General features: G+C 41.6%; 3 protein-coding genes across 7 annotated transcripts in view; 2 read left to right on the forward strand and 1 right to left on the reverse strand.

The window, feature by feature from the left end:
• Window positions 1-7,904, forward strand: part of Nek5 (NIMA related kinase 5) — a 51,248-nt gene extending 43,344 nt beyond the window's left edge. For 3 of the 5 annotated variants that reach the window (XM_087900819.1, XM_087900821.1, XM_087900823.1), the window contains 2 exons: window positions 4,469-4,577; window positions 7,400-7,904. In XM_087900819.1, the coding sequence (XP_087756945.1) occupies window positions 4,469-4,577; window positions 7,400-7,601 (311 nt within the window). In that variant the 3' untranslated portion in view covers window positions 7,602-7,904. The remainder of the gene's footprint in view (window positions 1-4,468; window positions 4,578-7,399) is intronic. The other 2 variants (XM_087900820.1, XM_087900822.1) reach the window with 1 other exon arrangement.
• A 2,070-nt stretch (window positions 7,905-9,974) lies between these two features.
• Alg11 (ALG11 alpha-1,2-mannosyltransferase) lies at window positions 9,975-20,335 on the reverse strand. Its single transcript, XM_048456296.3, has 4 exons — window positions 20,229-20,335; window positions 18,835-19,065; window positions 14,704-15,635; window positions 9,975-12,137 (listed from the first exon to the last, which is right to left on the reverse strand). The coding sequence occupies exons 1-4, from the start codon at window positions 20,270-20,272 to the stop codon at window positions 11,866-11,868; spliced, it is 1,479 nt and encodes a 492-aa protein (XP_048312253.3). The 5' UTR covers window positions 20,273-20,335; the 3' UTR covers window positions 9,975-11,865.
• A 175-nt stretch (window positions 20,336-20,510) lies between these two features.
• Window positions 20,511-25,107, forward strand: part of Atp7b (ATPase copper transporting beta) — a 74,331-nt gene continuing 69,734 nt past the window's right edge. Inside the window, exons 1-2 of the mRNA XM_087900817.1 lie at window positions 20,511-20,610; window positions 20,882-20,983. Of these exons, the coding sequence (XP_087756943.1) occupies window positions 20,900-20,983 (84 nt within the window). The 5' untranslated portion in view covers window positions 20,511-20,610; window positions 20,882-20,899. The remainder of the gene's footprint in view (window positions 20,611-20,881; window positions 20,984-25,107) is intronic.

The following is a 25,107-nucleotide window of genomic DNA, read 5'->3' on the forward strand; positions in this document are numbered from 1 at the left end:
TGTAGCTTATTTCTTACTAAGCTACTGGTACCCCATGGAGTTATGCCAATGCTTTATGAGTGCAGAAAGGTGCTAAAAGTATATTTGGCTTGCGAGAGAACTGGGATCATGTCTTGCCTTGTCTGATTTGCTCTCAAACCAAGTTGTTTCCAAGTGATGTAACAAATGGCATGAAGTTCCAAGGACAGAGGCACAATTTTGTGTTGCATTTGAAGGTGACAACTGAATCTAGCATTGCTCAGCTCTGATGGGTATTCAGGGGCTCACTTTATTTTCCTATGGGTAATGAGAATGCAAACCAATATGGTTCATTTTGTTTTGTTTCCACTGTATTTGTTTTTAAAGAGTACAAATGCCACTATGTAGCTCTGCATGGCTGGATAGCCTGGAACTCTTTGTTGTGTAGACCAGGCTGGCCTTGAACTCAGGGATCCACCTGCCTCTACGTCCTGAGTGGTCTTCATTTTTAAAGCAACACCCATCCCTTCTTTCTCACCAGAATCTTTGTGTTGTCCAAGAAGATATCAAGCTTATAGGCACAAGTGATCTTCCTGCTTCTTGAATAGCTAGGATGACAAGCACACATCATTACATACAGATACATTATATACTGTATGTTATATATCATTTTTTCATTTTTACTGTTTTTATTGAGCTATAGCTATATATTTTTCCACTCTCCTTCCTTCCTCCCCTTATATGTTATAGATTATATAACTCTCTCTCTCTCTCTATATATATATAATATATATATAATCTCACATGATACACACACTCTATATATATAATCTCACATGATACATACAAACACATACACACACACACACATGCATTCTGTGCCTGTGCTTCTTGAGTGCTGGAATTAAAGGCATGCACTACCACACCCGACTAATCCATATTAAATTTTTATTAACAGATTTTCTTAATTGACTCAAATGGCTATCATATGATTCTTCATCTTTGTTTAGATTCATTACTAAGTGATTTACTTTCCACTGAATCAAAACATAATTTCCTGTGTTACAGTTTAACTTTCTCCTGGGATGTTTACGTCTATGTTACTGTTTAACTTTTTCCCTAGGATGTTTACACTAAATTCATTCTGGGGACATCAAGCATAGGTCAGGCATGGTGCTGTGTAACGATGCCCCTAGAATTTTGGAAGTAGGGGCTGGAATATCTTGTGTTTGAGACAGTCTGTTAGAAATGGGTTCCAAGAAAATGACCACATGACCCAAAGTATTTCAGCAAACTGAAAGTTTTACTTCTGCGGAAGGGCGTGTAGTCCTGTCAACCAAGCAGGCAAGCACATACATCCAGGGGGCCCTGATGGATTTTTATTCTGAACATGAAAGGAATAAAGAAACAAGCAGATATTGCTATTCTAATATCTTACAAGATAGATTTAAAACGAAAACTAATCAAAAGAGATATAGAAGAACATTTTTTAAACTCCTAAGGGAAAAAATTCAAGAGGATATTACAGTCCTAAACATTCGTGCACCAGAGAGACACCCACTTTTATAAAACCAAATGCTATTAAATCTAATGTCACAGATGGACTCTAACACAATGATATTGAGAAACTTCAACATCCCCCCGCCTCGTGTGTGTGGGGTTGAGACAGGGTTTGTCTGTGTAACAGTCCTCACTGTCCTGGAACTCACTTGGTAGACCAGGCTGGCCTTGAACTTACAGAAATACGCCTGCCTCTGCCTCCCAAGTGCTGGGATTAGAGGTGTGCTCCACCGCAGCCTGGTCAGCACTCCACTCTTACCGATGCAAACAAAAACTAAATAGAGTAATGGTGGCCCAAATAACATCATAAATCAAATAAATCCAATAGGCATCTACAGGACACTCTACCCAAACACTAAATAATCCAGTTTATTTATTCTCAGTAGCCCATGAAACTACAAAATCAACCCTATATTAGGGTAACAATTGAAGTCTCAACAACTTTACAAAAGAAAATGGAAATAACAACCTTCATATTATCTGACCACAAAGGAATAAAGCTGGATATCAATAGCAACAGAAAGAAGAGAAAGTACACAAACCCGTGGGAAGTAAACAATATACTACAGGATGAAAGTTGGGTCAATGGAGAAACCAAGGAGGAAGTTTAACACTTCCTAGAACTGAATGAAAATGAAAACACAACACACCCAAATCTATGGGACACAATGCAAGCATTCATAAGAACAAAGTTTATAGCACTAAGTGCCTACAAAGAAAAACTGGAGAGCTTGAACGTTAATATTATAACGCTGAATCTGAGGGTCTTGGAAAATAAGAACAAACAACACTCAAAAAGAGTAGCTGGGAGCTGATAATAAAAGTCAGGGCTGAAATTAGTGAAACAGAAACAACAACAACAAAGCATACAAAAATCAATTTAAAAAAGAGATGGAGCTTTGAAAAGATTATCAAAATTGACAAACTTCTACCCAAATTAACCAAAGAGAGAGAGGGAGAAAGAGAGAGAGAGAGAGAGAGAGAGAGAGAGAGAGAGAGAGGACCCAAGTTAATAAAATCAGAGATGAAAGAGAGACATTACAACAGACACTGAGGAAATTCAGGGAATCACAATATACTATAAAATTCTATACTATACCAAACTGGAACGCCTAAAATAAAGGATGAAGTTATTAATACATATGACTTACCAAAATTGAATCAAATTGAAGCAAATAATTTAAACAGACTAATAACAGTCAATAAGATGGAAGTAGTAATAAAACTCCAACTAAAAAATGCTCACACCCAAGTAGATTTTTCAAAGACCTTCAAAGAAGAACTAACCACAACACTCCTTAAATTATTTCATAAACTAGAAAAGAAACACTTTAAAATTATTTTTATGAAGCCAGAATCACCTTGATACCAAAACCAGATAAATATCCAACACCCCTACCTCCCTCATACCAAGAAAAAGGGAAAATTATTGGCCAGGTTTTCAAATCAATATAGATCTAAAAAATTATCAATAAAATACCAATAAACCAAATCCAAGAACACATCAAATAGATTATTTTTCATGATCAAGCTGGATGAATCTTGATGGCTTGACATAAGTCAATAAAGAAATGTTAATCTACCACATACAAAAGGCACAAGGACAAAAACCACATGATCAGCTCATTAGACTCAGAAAAGGCTTTTTTTTTTTTTAACAAAGTCCAATATCTCTTCATGATTAAAGTCTTGAAGAATCCAGGGATACAAGGAACCTATCTTAACATAATAAAAGCAATGTAGCAACATCATACTAACTGGAGAGAAAAAAAAAAGCATATTGAAGAATGTTCTTTTACACTGTGTGAAGATGTGTTACTGCGATTGGTTTAGTAAAGAGCAGAATGGCCAATAGCTAGGCAGGAAGAGGTTAGGCGGGACTTCTGGGGGACAGAGAGGTCTCTGGGAAGAAGAAAGGGGAGCTGCTAGCCAGATGCAGAGGAGCATGACATGTAGCCTCATCCAAGCAGGCAACTGACCTTGTTGCTTTGTCCCAGCAACAGAAAAGTAACTAAGACACCAGAAAAGATCTTGTACAGCCCGGGCTGGCCTCAAACTCATTTATTCTCTATGTCCCAAGTGCTGTGGTTCCTGGCAGTTAGCATGCCCAGAACAAGATGATTATTAGAGATAGTAAGAATCAACACAAAGACACAGCGACAATGATGAATGTGTTTGTATGTGTACTTCCAGTTTGCTCTGCAGGCCACATCACTGTGTGCATAAAGCACAGAGGTACACTGGTTTTACAGAAATGGGGAAGAATAAGGATGGTTCAGTTTTGGCAGGTCTTAAGTTTTGATACTCACACTTTTCTTAAAATTTCTATGCAACCTCCAAATGGGGTAATTTTGTCTCTTCCTGTCTGATCCTTATCATGATACTAATTTTTTTTATGTTTTCTTGTGTTGCCTACTTTTAGTACAACACCAAACAATTAAATATTGCATTCATTGCTTTTCTCATCACTGATACTAAATGCTCAACAAGAAGCAACTTAAGGGACAAAGGACTTCTTTTGGTTCATGATTTGAAGAGCCACTGTCCATCATGGTCAGGAAGGCATGGCCAAAGATGTCTCTGTGGTGGCAGGAGCCTGTGGCAGCTGCTTGCACACATCTTAGTGCACCGGAGAGCAGAGATGGGACAGGAAGTAGGGCGGGTCTATAAAACTCAAGGCTCTTTGCCTAGCAACCCACTTTCCCTACTCAGGATCCACCCCCCAAAGGTTGCACAATGTCCCCACAATGTGCCACCAGCTGGGGTCCAACTGTTCAAACACTTGAGTTCGTGGGGGACATTTCACATCCAAACCACAGCATGTATCTGTTGGCATCCCTGTCAGCACCTTGCTTTGCCATCATGAGTGGCATTCACTGTAGGACTGTGGGTATATGCTGTTCATCAAGTGCATAGATGAGTCTACCTTAATCTTTACTGTTTCTTTCAGTAGGAATGATAAAACCACAGCTTCCTCAAGAAGACCAGGAAGAGGCAGAAATAGCCTCTGACATTGTAGTGGATGCTGAACAGCTGGATCCAGGATCTGACGGTGATATGTAAGTAGGTCACGCAAGTGAGCTAGAAGATGGCTGTAGAGATCTGCCTAAGGAGATCAAGTTTTATAATATAAATGGATTTGTTTGGGCTCTGTCCCCACTCCCCCATCTCTGTGGTATACATGTGTGTGCAGAGATGCATGTGTGTCTGTGTCTAACCAAATATGTTTTTCTGTTTTAGGGTTGACTCGTAACCTTGCTTCATACCAGGGCATATATCTGTAATACCCAAATTTGAGAGTTATAGGCAGAAAGGCAGGAGGATCAAAAATTCAATGTCATCTTCATCTATAAGCAAATTAAAGGCCAGCACAGGCTACATGACATCCTGTCTCAACTCCCTCACAAAATGATGAATTCCTTGATATTAAATACATATGTATGCCAGGTGTTGGCAGTGGCACATACCTTTAATTCCAGAACTCAGGGGGCAGGCAGAGCTCTGTTGAGTTCAAGGCCAGCCTGGTCTACAAAGTGAGTTTCAGGACAGCCAGGGATGTTACACAGAGAGAAACCCACACAGAAATCCACAGAAAACAAAACCACATACATACACCACATTTTCTTTGTGTGTTAATTTTTTTTATTTGAAAATGGATTGATCTTTCTATGTTGCCAGGCTGATAGACAAATCATTTCAAGTGCCCTTCCTAGTTCAGCCTCCCTTGTAGTGGGGAACAGGCATGTTTCACTGTGCCTGGTAGTTTAAAAAATTTTTTCTAATAGTTTAAATTTCCTCCTATAGTACCACTTAACTTTATAGTTGTTATTGATATAGTTTTTGTCTTTTGGCAGCACAAGAGACTGACTGAACCTAGGACTTTTTACATGTTAGATATTCATTCTTCCATGTTTTCTTAAAAACCTATCTGGATATGATCTAATGAGTTTTCTACTTAAATGTATATTTTTTACCCAACCTATTTTTTCTTATATCCATATGTTCTTATTTTATTAATTTGAAATGATTTCTGATAATAATTTTGGCAGTACTAAGATTCAAACGTAATATCCTATAAATGCAAGGCAATTCTTCTACTACTGTGTATGTACTGAGCATGAACAAAGCCCTCATTTGATTCTCAGCACCGAACACTGAAACAATCCAGTTTGTCCATGTCTTTGCACTAGATTTAGTCACATGTTTTCTAATGATGGTTTGTGACATTATTTTGAAGAGGTATTTTTTTTCCTGTTGTACATTTCTTTCATGTCTAATAGGCTCCTGTTTTCTTCTTTAGGTCCTGCTCCATTTGTGACCTTTGGAAAATGAGAAAGGGTTAGAAAAAAAAATTCCAGTAATGTGGCTTGTCTATTTTGACCTAGTCTTGGTGTTTTAGTTCCTGTCCTATTGCTGTGCCATGACAAAGACAACTTATAAAGGGAAGCATTTAATTGGGGCTTGCTTACAGGCTCAGAGGCTGAGTTCGTGATCTCATGACAGGGAACGTAGTGGCAGGTTTGAACTAATTTGAAATGTTAGGAGCAGCAGTGTTTGGGGTAAGGGATTCCCATCTGTACTGCTTTCTCTCAAGCATCTAAATATGCTAAAAAAAAATACCGCCAACAAACAACAACCAAAACAAAAACATGCTCAAATCTCTTCTAGGGCTGGGCTTCCTGGAAGACTGAGCATGAGCTTGTAGTCCCTTGTTACCTTTATTACCTCCCGTTGCTTTCTCAGTCCGTTATATGATGGTCCCTGCTGCCTGGTACTCCTAAGAATAGGGAAATATTTTCCCTAAGATCATCTGTTGCCATGAATTACCAAGGCAAACTATCATGTCTCTGTCTTCATCTAGATTCTCCTTTGGTTAATTATAGCCACACATTGTTTAATAAAAGGACTGGCTCTTGGAAATGCACTGTTAGCTGATTTCATTTTTGTGTGAACCTCACAGTGTACACTTGAATAAACCTACACGGTGTAGGTCAGTCATTGCATATAGCTTCTATTTTTTTTTCTAGACAGGGTTTCTCTGTAGCCCAAGCTGTCCTGAAACACGCTCTATAGATTAGGCTGGTCTCGAACTCAACCTGCCTCTGCCTCCTGAGTGCTGGGATTACAGGCCTGCACCACTACGCCTGATTCACACAGCCTCTTGCCATAGTCAACAAACACTACACATAAGCTACATGGGGCTGCTCCTAGTGTAACCATTTTAAGGGGGCGGGGGTGTTTGTTTCTGTTTATGAGGCAGGGACTCAGGAACCCCAGACTGACTTCAAACTTGCTGTATAGTCAAGAATAATCTTGAACTTGAGTATCTTCTTTCTCCACCTCCTGTGTGTTGGGTTTACACGGATGTGCCACCATCTTTAATCAGTGCTGTGAATCAAAGGTTAGACTTCATAGGCTAGGCAAGCAGTCTACCAATTGAGCCCCATCCCCAGCCCCGTGTAAACGTGTTATACAAAACTTTTCTTTCCTAGGTAGGAGTAAACATGAGGACCTGAGCTCGGAGTCCAGCGCCCACCTAAAACAGGCGTGGCTTTGTGTGCCTGTAACCTGTGCTGGGAGCAGAGACTGTAGGACTGTGGGCTCAGCTGGAGCCTAGTTCCAAGTTTAATGAAGGACAGTCTGAGTAGAGTGGCAGAGAAGGACTTCCTCTGCATGGATCTAGGTACCTGCACCTGCCTGAGTCTGCACACACAGTCACATATGCTTCTTTCCCCAAGCCAAACTGATACAATCATTTGCTATCTGATGAAGATCCAACTTACATAATGCTCAGGCAGAAGCAGGGAATGAAAAAGGAAACTAGTTTTTTCTATTACTGCTTTTATATCATAACCCTGATTCTGACTGCTTATTATTTCAGAAAATGTGAAGAGTCTGAAGATGAGTTGAGAAGTGAAATGATAGAATCCCTAGAAAAACTTGCAGCTTCCACAGAAGAAAGGGAAGAGGCTCCCAGCTGCTCCAAGGATGCTGAAAAGCCAGGAGAGAAAGAAAGGCTAAACTTGCCAGCCAGAAACTCCAGTGAAGGTCTGGAGTTTGGCCTGTCTAATCTGTATTGCTAAGGCCACAGTCCACCAAATGCCTCAAGATGTGCACGTATAAATAACCCACTTCTCATTGCTGGTGTTCATGTCCTCAAAGAAAAATCTCTCACCGAGCTTACGCTGTGGAGCGCCTTCCGCTCCTTCAGCCAATAGCCCCCGTGATACCAGCCCACGGGGGCGTGGTCTATTTCTCTTTAAAAAAGTGCGGCAGTCCTCTGTTCGCTCTCTTGATTCCGGCTCTTGCTCCAGCGACTAGACTCCTTTCCTGGCTGTCAGTGTTCTGTAAGTTTCCCCTAAAATAAATGCCCCTTTGAATCCAAACTGGTGTGGGATTGTTTCGTGCATTAAATTTACATACTTTGCCCAGATTATGCTCTTGAGAGATAACTGGTGAATGCTGTTATTTTTAGCTTTAACTCTATTAAACTGGAACTATCTGTTTATATCTCCATGTTTGCCTTTAAAATAAAATTTCTTAGGGAAAAAAAAAACAGCTTTGGCTATGTATGGCAGTCATTACACTGGTACTTGCTCAAATGGTAGTAAAACTCCATTAACCCTTCCATTCCCTTTAAGGTTCTTGTAACATTTACATAGAGTCCAAGGGAACAAATTTTGGCAATAGAATACTGGAACTATTGTGATCTTACACTTTGGGGTGAGTAGAGTTAAGAGGAAGCACAATGAGGAAAGTGAGGTAAACTGCAGAGGCCAATTTTCTTCTGGAAATTCAGAAGTTCCTATCATAGCTATGTAACAGAAGTAACTTTTCTGTTGTATTCATAGACATGAACACAGATGCAATCTCATTTACTTATTCAAAGCAATGCTTAGGAGTCAAGGGTACTTTTACATAATATTCTGAAAGTACTAATAACAACACTGGTACTTGTCATAAATTTTCTTACATGATGATCCTATAAAATACTCTGGAAATTATTAAATTAGGGCATGTGGGGGCTGGTGGTATAGCTCAGAGGTAAGGTAGATGCTTAGCATGCACAAGAACTTGGGTTTGATTCCCAACACCAAAACCAACTATGTGAGATATAACCATTTCTAACTCACTTAAGGCACCTATAAAGGGCTGGAGAGATGGTTTGGTTTCTAAGAGGATTTCTTTGAGAAGATTCAGGACAACGTTCTCTCCTTCCCCCAAGAAACATAGACTAGCTAAAAAAAAACCTCTCGGTACCTGGTATCAGAAACCTCCTTTTGAGTTGTTGGTCATGGGACCATGATCAAGAGAGCCCCGAGACAATATAGGCTATCGCTATTGCCTTTGTTACCTAACAGAATTGAAGGTAAGTCCCCATTGCTGAAGACATCACACATTTTGGACACAAGACTTACAGGATTCAAGGTGATCTGACTGGAAAGCTTCCTCTTTTGACTGGAAACTAGATTTCATAATACAGGAAGGTGCTTTGCCAGCTGCCAAGGGAGGATAGCAATCATTAGTCTTGCTCAGCTTTGATGCTTATAAATCTCAACAATGACCAGCATGAACTGTCTCTAAATGTGCAACAGTGATACTTATATACTGGTGGTAACCAATAGCTGCCAAATTGGATGGAAAGATCATTCAAGAGAAGGGAAATCATGCCTGGTTAGTGAGGTCACAGATTTTTGGAGAACATATCGCTGCCACTTTCATAAACTGTTGTTTATGAAACTGAATTTTAAATATCTATCTTTATATCATGGATAAGTATAGTTTTCATCCTGCAGCAGATGGAGGCCATCATAGGAAGCTACATCTGGTCCAGTGTAGAGAAGAGCTGTTGTGGGGTGCCCAGTCCTAACTGGTACATCTACAATACAACCCTTACACCTAAGGTACAGTGAACATTATACAAGAGAGGGGTAGAAAGATTTTAAGAGCCAGAGGACCAGGTAGTCTGTTGCAATATTCTTATTTTCTAGATATGACAGAGGAACCTACACCCACAAAATCTCAACAATATGCCTAAACAAGAACCGAAGAGTGACCACTCCAGTTGATAGTCAGAGTGGATGAGGAAATCTTACAGGGCTCAATCCCTAGATCAGGGTTCTCAACCTTCCTAATGCTGTGACCTTTTAATACAGTTCCTCAAGTTGTGGTGACCCCAACTATAAAATTATTTCATTGCTACTCCCTAACTGTAATTTTGCTAATGTTATGAACTGTAATGTAAATATCTGCTATGCAGGATATCTGCTATGCGACCCCCAAAGGGTCTTGACCCACAGTTTGAGAGCCTCTTTCATAGATTAAGAGCTACAGGGAATTAATGACTGGTGAGAAAGAATTAGTTTTCCCTAGGGATGAGCCCCTAATTGGTTATCTAATACCAGTGGTCATCCCTAAAACAATACAGACAAGCAACACCAAAGGGACCCAACAGCTGCATTTACGTATTTATTTGCACACACGTGTAGCAATAATTAAGGAAAAAGAGACCATGAACTTCAGAGGTAGGAGAGTCTGAGGGGAAAGAGGAAGTGGAAAAATAATATATTTTAATTGAACTAGAGAAATCAACCGTCAGATTTAGCTACAAGTGGATTTTGTATCACTAACTCTACATCACATTAGTTATAAATATATTGTACAATGGAACATATACTCAGTGTTGTGACATCACACACTGTAACAGGAATGTGAATCCCCACTGCTGTGGACCGCTGAAAAGTCACAACTGTGGAGGACTTAACAGCTGCTCACAGGTTTCCTAGAGACAGTTAAAGATGAGCCTCGACATTTTGTACAGTACCTGACATCTAGTAAAAAAAAAAAAAATCTGTAGAACCTTCTTAGGAATACTGGAAAAGAATATACATGTAAACCATATTTTATGCTTTTGACACATGAAAATAATTTTGAAGTTAAAGTGTTAAGAAGTTGAGAATCCTTTCTTCTTTCATCACATCCTGATTTTTAAATTCCAATTTCTATAATCCTTAGTCCTAATATTTTGTGTGGATGGGTAGGCTGTGTGAGCTATAGCCAAATTTTACCTCAAAGACTAGTCATAAAATTACACAGAATTACATATATTACAGGTTTTTTTATTTTTATTTTTTTTTGGTGGTATTGCTTAATAATATGACTCTTGGTGGCTTTTCCTGACATCCTTATTTTTATTTCAGTGGCCTCCCTCCTTTACTCCATTATTTACTTCCTACCCCTTCCCTAAAAACCACCCTGATACACACCCCACACACCATTTCCCCTACCAAGTCACTGTATCTTTGGTTCTTACTTTTACCAAAGCAATGCTTAATCTGCAGAGTAGGTTCATACACTTCACATCTTATATCACAACTCATAAGGTATTAACAGCTTTATTTCGGATGAAACACCCAAGAATCAAAAAAATTAAGGCAGTTTCAGTGTTAGCAGGTCGGATATTTGAGAATGGTGAAGCCAGGTCTAGCCCAGCATACTAACTACCACCTGGCACCCCTCACTGTGTGGGCACCATGATAAGATTTGCTTCAGAAAAGCAACTTAGCTTCATTCTGTTGAATGAATTGAGGCCGACTTTTAGCCTTAAGTGGGTGGGGCTGTTAATGGATGTGAAACCCATAGAAATGATCTGTGGTGGGCACTAAACAAAACCCAACTTCCACACAAACCTAGTTATGGGGAAGACTGTTGCCTGTGTTTTGACTTCAACATATTTGTACACACCCACGAAGAGATCAATCTATCCCATCTCTTGATTGATGTTTTAGAATAGGATTAAAATGTCTGTTTGAAGCTTCTTTTTCCTTTTAAGAAAATTATTAGGTATACTTAAAAGGATTACCCATGCTGTTATTTGCCAGGACTTCTGGGGTTGGGCTAAAGCACTCACTGGTTAAAGCACTTGTGTACCATGAACGTGGCTCTCTCAACACGTTTAATCTCTGCCTCCCGAGTATTGGGATTAAAGGGGTGTGCCACCACCGGTTGGCTCAATTGGTAATTTTTTTTGAGATTTGTACTGTTCAGATATTGAGACCAAATATTAATGTAAATCTGTAAATTAAGCTATATCAGATTACTTTTTCCATAAAGACAATTTTGCCATTTTGTTTAATATTACCATGTGTATATACACACTGCTGAGAATATTGCTCAGGTCACCTTTATTACAATAGAGAATATTTACATGTGAAAGCATTTCCTTTTACTTTTTGGTGCTGGAGATGGAACACAGGACCTTGTACATACCAGGTACAGGCTCTACCACTGATCCACACCCCTAGCTCCACTTAGTATAAAATATCTAGAATGTGCACAGATTTGGCATTATGTGAGTAACTTCTCCACAGAAGACAGGAATGCAACTTCAAACTCCTGGTCAGAAAACCTGCTCACAGATGCTCTAGCAGTCCTTCTGATCTGAAGTCTCTTTTCCGCAGACAGAGAGAGAATATGAGCCATGGTTTCAGCATAGCCTTCTTCACTCTCAGCCAGAAATCCAGTTATTTGTCCTTCATGAGGAACGACAATGTCAAGCTTTGGGCCTCCTGAATTGTGTGCAAGGATAATTGTGCCAGCTGCCATACACTCAACAACTCCTGAGAAAGAAACAACAACAATAAAACACATACAATTTTAAGTTTTTGATGAATACAAATCTTAAAAAATTCTGAAATCTAGAAACATTTGATTAAATATTTGTGAGTCTAGAAATCTGCTTATTTAACATGATACAAAATAAAACAATTTTAAGGTTTTTTTGTGTGTGCTTGCCTGTGAAGGTACCCATGCAGGACAGAGGTTAACTTCAGCTTGCTCTATTGCTCTCCACTGATTGCCAGACACTTGCTGATTTTGGAGTTCACTGTTTTGTTTAGATTGTCTGGCCAGTGAGTTAAACATCAACTAGAGCCGTGGTTCTCAACCTCTTGGTTGAACCCCTTTTGGGGGTGGGGGTCTAACAACTCTTTCACGGGGGCTCCTAAGACCACTGGAAAACACAGATATTTACCACTTTATAACAGTAGCAAATTACAGTTATGAAGTAGCAATGAAAATCATTTTATGGTTGGGGGTCACCATAACACGGGGAACTATATTAAAGAGTGGTGCGGGAGAATTATCTGTATTCTGTCAATCATGTATTTTAATAAAACGCTGATTGGCCAGGCAGGAAGTATAGGTGGGTCAACCAGACAGGAAGTAGAGGCAGGGCGATGAGAACAGGAATATTCTGGGAAGCAGGAAGCTCCCTCTGCCAGACCACCAAAGAAGCAACATGTGAGCTGACAGCTGGAAAAGGTACCAAGCCATATGGCTAACATAGATGAGAATAATGGGTTAATATAAACTACAAGAGTTAACAAGAAGCCTGAGCTAATGGGCCAATCAGTTTATAACCTAATGTAGACTTTGTGTGATTTTCTTTGGGACTTGCTAGCTGTGGGGTACTGGGCGGGATAGAAACCCCAACAAGCCAGCCCCTCATGTTACAAGAGTCTCAGCATTAGGAAGGCTGAGAACCACTGCATTAGACAGACTCCACCACCAGTGTGGGAGTCAATAGGTATGCTGTCACACCAGCCTTTTACATGGGAGCTGGGGACTTAATCTAGGTACTAATGCTTGCACTGTGAGCAGGATACTCAGTGAGTTACCTCCCCGGCACCCATTCCTTTAAGCCTTTTAGTCTTCAAAGTGTCATAATAATGTTGCTTCACTATTGATTAAAACAGACAAGTAGATGGAGGTCTACAGAAATATTCTATGAAGCCAATACACTGGGACTGAGGATATAGTTCAGTAGGTTGAATGCTTGCCTCATATGCATGAAACCCTGGGTTTGAACCCTAGTACCACATTAAACACTACATATGATGGTGCACACCTATATTTCTAGCCATTGGGAGGTAGATGGAGGAGGATCAAGAGTTCAAGGCCATCCCTAGTTACACAGCAAGTTCCAGGCCAGGCTGGGCTATGTGAGACCCTCCCTGTCTTGTCTCAAAGTGGGGGGTGGGGGGAAGAATAAACTACACAAAGTAGAAGACTAGACAATATTGCCAAGATGATAAAAGATGAACAAGGATAAGATGATAGAAAACATCAAAAATGTAAAGTTTTAAGAGGTTCAATAACATCAGCAGATGAGTGTAATCAACCTTAGAGAGCTAAAGTGTGCTGCTGCTCACAAAACACACAGCTGCCTGTGTTCAACAGCAAGGTGGAGTTGGGTAAGTTTTGGTTATTGCCTGCCACATGACGTATGTGAAGGTGTAAGTTACTCTTTCCGGCCTTCCCTAGTTGCACTCCTGTTTCATTCCCTCTCCTAAACAGACCTAACCATGATGCTTTCTGTACTCAGACTCCAGGTGCTCTCACTGTTTACCTTTGCTTCCTGTTCTCTTACCAGTCATCTTTTCCTGCGTCACTGATGGCCTCTTCCCTTCCCCACTGTGCAGCCTGGGCCCAGCTCCTTTTTGTCACTAAACCTCAGTTCCATGTTTGCAAAGCACAGTCCATGACCACTTCTGTAGCCTCCCCTCTTCTGCCTGCTCACCTTCTCCTGCTCAGCTCTTTACTGAGGCTCCTCTTGCTCTCACACTTTCCCCCAGCGATCTCCACCACATCTGCAGCTGCCTGTGCCACACTGTATTAGCCAGGGCTCTCTAAGGGAACAGAACTGACAGACTAAGTACATATATTATAGGATTTCTTAGAGTGACTTACAGCCTTAGTAGAGGCTTCTAGAACAATCAAAACAACTGTGATGGTTTGAAGGAGAATGTTCTCCATAAACTTATGTATTTGAATATGTGGTTTTCAGTGGGTGGACCTGTTTGGGAAGATTAGGAGCTGTGACCTAATCTTGTGGAGATGTGCCACTGGGGGCAGGCCTTGATGTTTCAAAAGACTTGCACATTCTCTGTGCATCTCTCTCTGACTCCAAGTTGTGGAACAATATATAAGCTTTGAGTTATTTTTTGTCAGCATGCCCTTGTGCTGCTAATATGGGTTCTAATCCTGAAACCATGAACTCCCTAATTTTTCTTTTATAAATTGTGTTGGTAATGGTGTTTGTCACAGTAGTATGAAAGTAATTAAGATAAGAACCTAAATGCATATCTTGCAGTATCAAACAACTTGCTGGAAAGAAAAACTCACCAATCCCAAAATGCTCATTCCACATGGTATGCAGCCCGATTGTTGCTTCAGATAGGTAATTCTTCAATTCGTCAAATGAAATGTTTATTTTAAATTCCACATCTTCTTGAACACCCAAATTCTCAGATAGTTTTCTCAGTTGGTTTACACGAAGCTCATCATCTTTGTTTCGACACCCTCCAATAAGGACAAGTTTAAGTGAAGGGTGTGACTCAGGTGCCTTCTCATTTAGTAATTTAGCAAAGGCTTTGATCTGTAAAGCGTGATTCTTTTCAGGCCTGAACTGGCCAATGGAAACCAACAAATGTCCTGGGGTCACTTTTTTCTCATGTAAGGGGATGTCCAGAAACGTCTGCACATCACAAGGTGGATAAACAATGTTAGTGCAATGGCCAACTTTCCACAGTGAAAGAATATGATTCAGTGTCCAAGTGGAATTCACCATGACTACATCACTGCAAGAACCAACAAGGCCATAAATAAAAGCAAATAAATAGTAGTATATGAGCTTTGCTTTGCTGAGAAGAGCATTTCTGCTAATGAAAGCTGCATTATTAAATCCAGTGTTTTGATTCTTCACTACAGAGAGCATATCAGTGCTGATAGTGGGATAATGAACATAGCTCCCAACTCGGCAGCCCCCCACATATTTAAACAGAGGGAGTGTGAAAGCATAGCCCATTGAATCGATGTAAACATCAGGAACACACTGCATCAGAGCTTCCCAGCCAAGAAGAATGGATCCAAGACTCTGCCCCAGCAATGTGAAGTGGGGATACCGACGATCTTCCACAAGGTAGCGCTTCCTTAAGAAAACAAACTGTACTGGGTGAAGTAACTTGATGTTAAATCTTCTGAAAGCACCTTCTAGTATCTGTTGACCACTGACATTACTGTCACCAGTATACACTACATAAACCGCTTCAGGATACCTGAAACAAAATGTTATTAATTTCAGTTAAAATTCAGACAAATGCTACAATTTCCTCATAATCACACAAGCTTATTTTTATACTAAAATATTTTCTACCCCTTTTCATTTATTGCATTTAAACTACTGACTCCACCTTTCCTTGAGGGTTTACCTTAATTTTTCAAATGAGACCATGTGCTGTAGTTTGGTTGTTACCTGCACATTCTACAGCTGAAACTTAGAAGTGGCATGAAAAGGAAAGGAACTCAAATGGGAATAACAGGAGTTGTGCCTTTTTAAACTTTTTGCTGCTGAAGACTGAACCCAGGCCCCTGTGCATATATAATATACACTTCACCCCTGCAATACACTCATCTTTTGTGGGACCTTATAAGAGGACTAAAGGAGAACATTCACTCCATCACAGCATGAAGATTACCTATGAGTTACCTATGAGTGAATCACATCCTTTGGCTCTGGACTGTAGACTTCCCAACCTCTGGAATTATGAGCAGTACATTTCTCTTGTTTATAAACTATTCAGTTTAAGATATTATGTTGTAGTCCTCTGATGAGACTAAGATATCATGTCTTCTAATTATTTGACATTCCTTCTACTATGGGTTTTAAGTGGAGCAAATTCCAACAGAAATTTCTGACATATCAAGAAGTTTTCACTCTTAGAAAATATTAAACATTTTAAGTAGTTTAGCTGTAGAGCACTTGCTCATCATGCACAAGGTGTTGAGTTCAACTTTTAGTATCACAGAAAATAAATAAAAAAGACAAAGTGTGTGTATGTATGTGTATGTGGGGGGGACATACACCCTTATTTTACAGGGTTCTTTGTAAAAAGCAGTAATGAAATAATAAGAAAACAAAACCCAAGATTCACCAAAGTTGTCATAAGAAATGATCATAATTCTTTAAGATTTATTTTTGTTTATGTGTATTGTATGTTACCGAGAGGGTATGCTACATGTATGTAGGTACCCCAGGAGGCCAGAAGAAGGTGTTAGACTCCTCAGGGCTAGAGTTATAGCTAGTTATGAAGCACCCAATTTGGATGCTGGGAACTGACCTAAGGTCTTCTGGAAGAGCAGCAGGCACTCTTAACTGCTATACCATCCTTTCAGCCCTGATAGATAGAATCATAATTCTAAGGTATTACTTTGTATTTTCCCCCCTCATTTGTAATACTGCTCCCACATATGTAAATCTACATAATGAAGTGTAACTGACTGGGGACTGCTAACCACATTTCTTTAAGAAATTAATTCCTTGCTCTGGAGACATGTCTCAGTGGTTAGGAGTACTTGTTGCTCTTACAGAGATGACCTGGGTTTGGTTCTCAGTGTCCACATGGTGGCTCATAAGGATCCAATGGATGCCCTCTTCTGGGCTCTGTGGGCACTGCATGAATATCTTGCACTTTCATACACGCAGGTAATAATATGCATAAAATAAAAATAACTAAATAAAATCTTTTAAAAATTAACTTCCTTGTTTTAAAGTAGTTATAAACATATTGTTCCCTTTTTTGGTACCCCAATTTTCAGACAGATTTCCTCAGCTATTTAAGTAATTCTAACATAACAAATTATCTTAAACACATTCTAGGTAATATACATATATACATACATAATTATATTCTGATTACAATATATCAAAACTATAGTTCGGGCCAAGGAGATGGCTCAGTGGATAAAGCACATGCCATACAAGTGTAAGGACCAGTGTTTGCAGCCCCTGAACCCACATAAAAGTGGCAGCCATTGGGTCAGGCGGTGGTGGTACATGCTTTTAATCCCAGCACCCAGTAGACAGAGGCAGGCAGTTCTTTGTGAGTTCGAGGCCAGCCTGGTCTAATAAGTGAGTTTCAGAACAGCCAGGGCTTTTACACAGAGAAGCCTTGTCTTGAAAAACAAAACAAAACAAAAACAAAAACAAAAAATCTTTGAGGTGGGAGAGATAGCTTGGTAGTAACACTGTCAGATCTTCAGAGGTCCTGAGTTCAATTCCCAGCAACCACATGGTGCCTCACAATCATCTGTAATGAGATCTGGTGCCCTCTTCTGGCCTGCAGGTATACATGCAGTCAGAACAATATGCACATATAATAAATAAATCTTTTTTTTAAAAGAGCAGAGAGTAACTGAATATGACACCTAACATTAGCTCTGGGACTCTACATGCACGAGCACACATGCATACACAAATGCTTGCCCAAACTATATGTTTAATTATTTTGTTTTCTGTAAAGACTGTAAATCTTTCTCGGGTAAAAAGCAGGTTGGGTGGTGGTGGCACATGCCTTTAATCCCAGCACTCAGGAGGCAGAGGCAGGCAGATCTCTGTGAGTTCGAGGCCAGCCTGGTCTATAAGAGCTAGTTCCAGGACAGGACAGGCTCCAAAGCCACAGGGAAACCCTGTCTCGAGGAAAAAAAAAAAAGCATGCCAACAAAGGAAAAAGTTAAGACATTTAAAATAATCCCTGCACTTGGGAGGCAGAGGTAGGCTGGTCTCTGTGGGTTTGAAGTTAGCCTGGTCTACATAGTGCATTCCAGGACAGCCAGAGATACACAGTGAGACCTGCCTTGATAAAACCAAATACAAACAAATATAATTATTTTCTACAAAATTATTAAATATACACACTAAGATCATATCCCTTGCCCCCATATATTATCATCTTCCCCATCCCAACCAATTTCTTTGTTCCTCCCTTCACGTCTTTTTCTGGTATGTGGGCATTTAATTAGGGGGCACCCGTTTGAGCACAGAAGAGAGTTATTTAAACAAGGGCAACTTACTAGCGGCTGTAGCACAAAGGACTATAACTCCCCCACCTCCAGAAGCACTAACTACCTTTAGCTTCTCATGAATGGGTGGGGCCTTAGGAGCCCCTCTCCATCTATGATGGGATGTTGACAGTTCTAGTCTCATTGGTTTTGTTCATGTAGCTTAGTGTTTTTATCTGAGAAATAAGAGCATGTTTTAAAAGCTAGCCTTTTTTTTTTTTTTCCCCTTTTGAGAGATGATTCTCCTTATGTTGCCAAGGCTGGCTTACAACTCCAGGGCTCAACTGATGCTCCCACAGTAGCCACTGGAGGACGTGGGATGACAGCTGTGGGACACTGGGCTGAACCTAAAATTCAGTATGATCATAGGAGGCAAGCAGCAACGTAGTGTATTAGCTAAGAAAGATGCATACCTACTTTTTCTGCAGGGCTTTCAAAGCGCACCATAGAACTCTCTCTCCGCCACCGCCTGCATTGCAATAAGGATGGAAAAAGGCAACCACCATTTGGTCTTTTCCATTTTTGCTGGTTGAGACTGACTTTTTTCTCCTCTGTAGATGTCGCCTGATTATCCAAAGGACAATGACCAAACATACACACAGAACTCCACATAGTATTAGTCCAGGAAAAAACAGAGAATAAAAAAATCTGAAATAATAGAAGGTGAAAATCAATTTGTTGTCAATTTAAAAATAAGGCTACAAATTAAAGTTTACTTTTTAATATACGTGCATAATATCTTAGTATCAGAGAGAATTTCTGTAGCTTATAAGTTTGGTAACAAAATATTCAATTATTTTTAATACTTCCCCACCTCAGTGGCCTTATACATGCCAAGCAAATATTTAATTCCTAGCCAATATTTAGACGCATTTAAGCAAAAGGCTTTAAAGAAAGGTAACTATAATCCAAAGTTATGGACTATTCATCACATCATCATTATAATACAGAAAGTTAGCCACTACATGTACATAGTACAAAGCTGGAGGCATTCCATATAGCAGGAAGAAACAAGAATGTGCTAGAACTAGCCTATTCATAATTTTAACAATCACTTTAGAACTAGAAGCAGAAAGTACAAAAACCAAGATATAACACGAACTTTGACAAGAACGCATGTGCCCATTGCTCTTCGAACCGCCATTATACTAACTCTAAATTTTCTTTTTCTTTTACTTTTTTTGGTTTTTCGAGCCAGGGTTTCTCTGTGTAACAGTCCTGGTTGTCCTGGAACTCACGCTGTAGACCAGGCTGGCCGCGAACTCAGAGATCCGCCTGCCTCTGCCTCCTGAGTGCTGGTATTATGGGTGTGCACCACAACCCCCCATTCCCCGGCTGCTAGATGTAAAATGTCAACCTAAACAAAAGTACGTAGATGTTGAAAGAACTTAGGCAGGCCTTCGTAAGTTAGGAAGATCTTGAATCTAATATACAACTTGACCTAATATACAACTATTAGGTCAGTGGTAATTACTATTTATTATTATTATTTCTATTTTCTAATTTTTACAAAGGAAACGATATTTAGCCTAAAGACAAAACCAACATATTTATAATTTAAACATGAGGCACGAAAAAAAAATAAACCAACAGAGGGTCAATAAGCAGAGAATCAATCAGTTTACAGAGCTGAGAGAGAAGCGGCAGTGACAGGTAAGGAAACAGCTGCTCGGCTAGTAGCAGGCACGCTTAACGGCTGCGGTAAACTGAGGCGCGACGAAGAAAGCCCTTCGGCGGAGCTCGGCTGGGTGGCCGCAGGGACCTCCACCAAGGAGGGGACACTCGCGAGCTCAGGCCACCACGCTCCTCACCTCAGCAGCGCGTACAGCCGGCAGCTCCCCGCGTCCGCCGCCATCTTGCCCACCCCCAACCTCGCCGCCCGGAAGTGCTCGGCTGTGCCTCTCCTTTATTGGCTCCTGAGGAAGCGTGGGTTCTAGCCACGCCCCTCAGACCTACACGCCTTCCTACGGGCTACCGAAGCGCCGCTTCCCACGGGCGGGGCGCGCATGGGCCCGCCCACTTGGGCCGCACCACGGCGGTGATGGGCGTGAGGGATCGGGGGGCGTGGCCTGTGATGGACAGCCGCTTCTCCTGACCTCGTTCCCCCCCCCCATCCTAGTCTGGAAGCCCCCTCGCGGGCGACCCGCCCCGCCCCCACCGCGGTACGGGCACCAGGTCGGGACCCAATGGGAGGTGCGTTATGGTGATCTTCCTGTCCAGAGTCCAATCTCTCAGAGGTGGTGGCGGGTCCCCGGCGGTCGCGGGAACGGGACGCGGGCTGGAGAGGGGGCTGCGCGGGAGCGGGCGTCCTGCGGCTGTGGTCCCGGGCTGCAGCTACTCCCGGGCGCATCGCCGACCTCGCTGCCCCGAGGACCCCGCTGCCCCGAGTCCCAGGAACCGCGGATGCGCGTCTTCGCGCCTCCTCTCCCTGGCATGTAAAGTCGCCCTTCCGTCCCCTGACCAGGTGACCTTTGGGCTCCGGATGGATCCCAGGAAGAAGTTGGCGTTTGTGAGGACGGTGCCTGAGCAAGAGAGACAGTTCACACCCAAAGAGACCGGTCGAAAAGTAAGTTAACTTCCCCCAGACCACGCGCTGTGCGCACCTGCCCGAAGCGCTTTCCTCCTCGGTTCCTTCAGGACTCGTGACTGAGGACACGTTCTCCTCCGGACCCCAGCTCAAGGGGTGGTCTGGGGGAAAAACACTCGAGATCAAGTGTGCCCTGGTCTTTTGGTGTTCAGCCGTTTTGAGCCCGGCACTTTTCTGGGCTCTGAGCGTGGGGTTACTGTGCAAAAGCTATGGTTGCTCAAAACTTCTTACCTGGGGGTGGATTAGTCGGGATCAGGAGCCTGGCTTCTCATAAAGTCTACATCCAAGTCTTGTAGCTTCAGGGCACTCATTTTAATACTACAAGTAGTCAATTAATGCAATCTCTTAATAATACAAACAGTACAGAAATATTTAACAAGAAAAGCAGATCTGTTTTCCAGTTCTTCACGTATGTCTCCTGTCAGCAAACATTATTGAAACTTGTAGGTTTCAGGCATATGAATAATTCTTGAAGATTTGTGTGTTTGTGTGTTGTTTTAAAATATTTCGACTTGCCTAATAGAAATCACTTTTTATATTCTCCGACTTTTTTCAGGTAACTATATTTTGCAGATGGTTTCTCAAGTGACATAGGTGTCCCCTATAGTCTGTTGATGATTCCCTTGTGGGTGGTCCTGCTGGTTGCTTTCTTTCCTTCCCTGTTTCAAAGTTGACATAATCTTTGCACTTGAATCATTTAAATGTGTGTGTGTGTGCGTGCGCGCGTGTATGTGTGTACCCATTTGTTATGGAGGTCAGGGCAGCTTGCTGGAGTTAGTTTTCTTTTTCCACTGTGTGTGTCCTGCGGACTGAACTCAGGTCATCAGGCTTAAAGGCAGGTGTAGGTACCCAGTGACTCATCTTGCCTTATTTGTACTTGAATTAAAAAAAATTATTTGTTTATTTATTTATTTGATGTATGGGGGAGGGAGGGAGGGGAGGAGATTAGGCTTGGTGCCATTCAGCTGGTCCTATACTTGATTTTTATATTCTTTTTGTTGTTGTTGTTGTTGTTTTGTTTTTGTTATTTTGTTCTTCAAGACAGGGTTTCTCTGTAGCTTTGGAGCCTGTCCTGGAAACTAGGTCTTGTAGACCAGGCTGACCTCAAACTCACAGAGATCCTCCTGCCTCTGCCTTCTGAGTGCTGGAATTAAAGGCCTGTGTCACCACCGCCCGGCCTTAGTATATATTCTGAAGTATTTCTTTAGGTCTGGATGTCTGGACTGGGGAGTAGCTTGCTCCTTTTGTACCGGTCTCTGAAATGAATTAATCCAGCAGTTTTATGGAGTGTGCCTTTAGTGAAATTCGTTTAGGCTCTGGTGTGGAGAGATGAAAGAACAGTGGGCGGATGGGTGGGCGGAGAGAGGGTGGTGAATGGGTAATTCTTACAGTGTGAAAACTGCATTTGATCCGTGGTGTGAAGACAGCACACACTGGGTAGTGGTGGCCAGAGCAGAGGAGAGACATGGCCTATCTTTTGCACCATCCCTGTGAGAGAGCAGCGTCTCTATCTGACCAGATGAAATTCAAGACCTGTGCCTCTCCGTGGAGCGATTGGTTAACTGCCCTGGCCCCTGTAGACCTCGCCCTCCTGTGAATTACACTGATAATGGCCTTAGCCAAAGTCACAGAGCTTACTGTGTGCTAGATGTTATTATTTTATATTTCTCTGTGTTCACTCTCAATTAATTCTCACAACCCATGTCCCTTTCTGTTTTTATTCTGTTTTTTACCATGCTGAAAATTAAATCCACGATCTTGTGCTCATGAGTGCTTTGATAGAGGTTTTTGTTTTAATTTTGTGCTGAAGATCAACTTAGGGGCCCTAGCATTCCACCAGTGACTGCGTCCCGTGCACCAGCCCTGGCATTAGTTGTGATCTTTCTATTACCTTTTATTTTGTTGTTGTTGTTGTTCGACAGATGCTTTCTTGAGTATTGTGTCAGAAATACTGAGGTCTGAGGTTCCAGCTGTGACTTAGGGAAAGTACATTCTTGAAGAATAGGAGTAGGAGGGCCATGGTAACTACAGGGTAGGTGTTGGGGACACCATGGTCCTTGTACTTACCAAGAAGCACTAAGGAAACCAGGAATGTTAATGAAGCAGGTTAATGTCTCACCAGGGGAGATGAAATAGAATATCTGAAAAAGAATATGTCTACATTCCATCCAGAAAGCTGAGAGTGGACACTGCTAAGGACCTAGTGACCATTTGCTATCTGTGGAGGCAGACCTCACCCACTTTTTGCCTTAGAGGCAGACCTCTCCCAAATTCCTCAGAACGATTATCCTAGACTCTCAGTAGAACCCACCCTTGGGGGGGGGGGGAGTGAGGGACTGAAGATAAGTTAGTTGCAAATAACTCCGAAATGATGAGTTTGGGGAACTTCCAGGAAGTAAACCTTGTGAAGATGCTGGGTGTGTAGGTGGCCTGTGGGCAGAAGGCGTGGGACCTCTCGGAACCCATCCCCTCCCCCTGGCTCTGTGCATCTCTTCCACTTGACTGTTCTTTCACTGCGCCCTGCGAACTGCTGTAGTGAACTGGCCATCCTAAAGTTGGGCAGGACCCCCACAATAGCCGCTCACTCAGATGTTCAGGCGCCCCATGTGCAGTAACACTTCCTAGAATTAGAGACTCTTATGTAAGCAGCCCTTGCCCCATGGGATCTGTGCTAACTTCAGGCACTATTAGAACTTCAAACAGCATCCAGGCCTCGTTGGTGGGGAAACTGAGGCAGCAGTTAAAGAACTTGCTCAAGGAAGCTTGCTAATAAGAGCAAATTTATATTCGGTCCTAGATCAGCCTGACCAACTTTCTCAAAAACACGTGTTGGGACTTCATTATACTTGGTCATACCATCTGGTATTATTGAACTAATGATTTGGCTTAACTTTGCAACTCGGAGATGCTTAAACATGGAGGTCAGAATTAAACATTTCAAGCGTATCCTCAGCTTGGGGGTGGCGGCCTTTAATCCTAGTGCTTAAGGAGGCAGACGTAGGCGAATCTTTGTGAGTTCAAGGCCAGTCTGGTTTACAGAGCAAATTCCAAGACAAAATCAGGGCTGTTACACAGAGAAGTCCTGTCTCGAACCCTCCCCTCACATAAGTAAGTAAGTAAGTAAATAAATAAATAAATCAAGCATATCCTCCACAGTGTGCATTTGCAGTACAGAGTAGGCCATTTAGCCACTACTCCAGAGCTCAGGGGAAGTACTATCAGCAGTATAGGTTGTAGTTAGCTCTTAAGGTGTATGGGTAGCATTCATAATATAGTTTTCTTCCTGAGGTGGGGATCTTGTAGGTAGCGCTGACTGGCCTGCTACTTACTATGGAACTCAGGCTGGGCTAAGACTTTCACCCTCCTACCCAGTCCTGGAATTACAGGCGTGAGTCACTACAGTGGGCTTCCTTTTTTTCCCCATAGTTTGTAAAGGTTCCCTTCAGTTGTTCAAGAGTGAATGAATCATTACTTCACCCATTGTGTTTTTCTTCAGGGGCCTCTCTGTGGGGTAGCAATTACCAGGCAGTTTAGGGCCTTCAAAGCTTGATTTACAGGTATGCACTGTAACAAGCCTGACTTTTAATTTGTGTTTATTGTTTCCTTTATAATTTCAGTTTTTTTTACAACTTTCTTTCCTCTTATTTTTAGGTGTATGAGTGTTTTTAACCTGCATATATAATCTGTGCACCACGTTAGTGCCTGGTGTCCAGAAGAGAGAGGTAGATCCCCTGGAATTGGAGTTACAGACAGTTGTGAGCTGCTGGGTATCAAATCTGGGTATTTTGGTGGGTGCTGGGTATCAAATCTGGATCCTCTGGAAGAGCAGCCAAAGCACCTAACTGCTGAGCCCACTCCACAGCCCCGTAGCTGGGTTTTAAATGCTTTACTGATAGTCATTTCAGTTTGAATCAGAGGGTGGCCACGGTGGTGACCTGGTTGCTGATAACCACAGCCCAGGTATCAAGGAAGTGCCATTGGTCAAGTGGCTCCATATTGTTCCCAACTAAATGAGGAAAAAAATAACAAAACCAACAAAACAAAACCATTACCAGATGAAATTCTGAAAACGCCTGTTAATGTTTAGTTTGTTTGTTTATTTC

The sequence above is a fragment of the Myodes glareolus genome, chromosome 23 (assembly GCF_982192425.1).
Source record: "Myodes glareolus chromosome 23, mMyoGla1.1, whole genome shotgun sequence".
NCBI classification, from domain to species: domain Eukaryota; kingdom Metazoa; phylum Chordata; class Mammalia; order Rodentia; family Cricetidae; genus Myodes; species Myodes glareolus.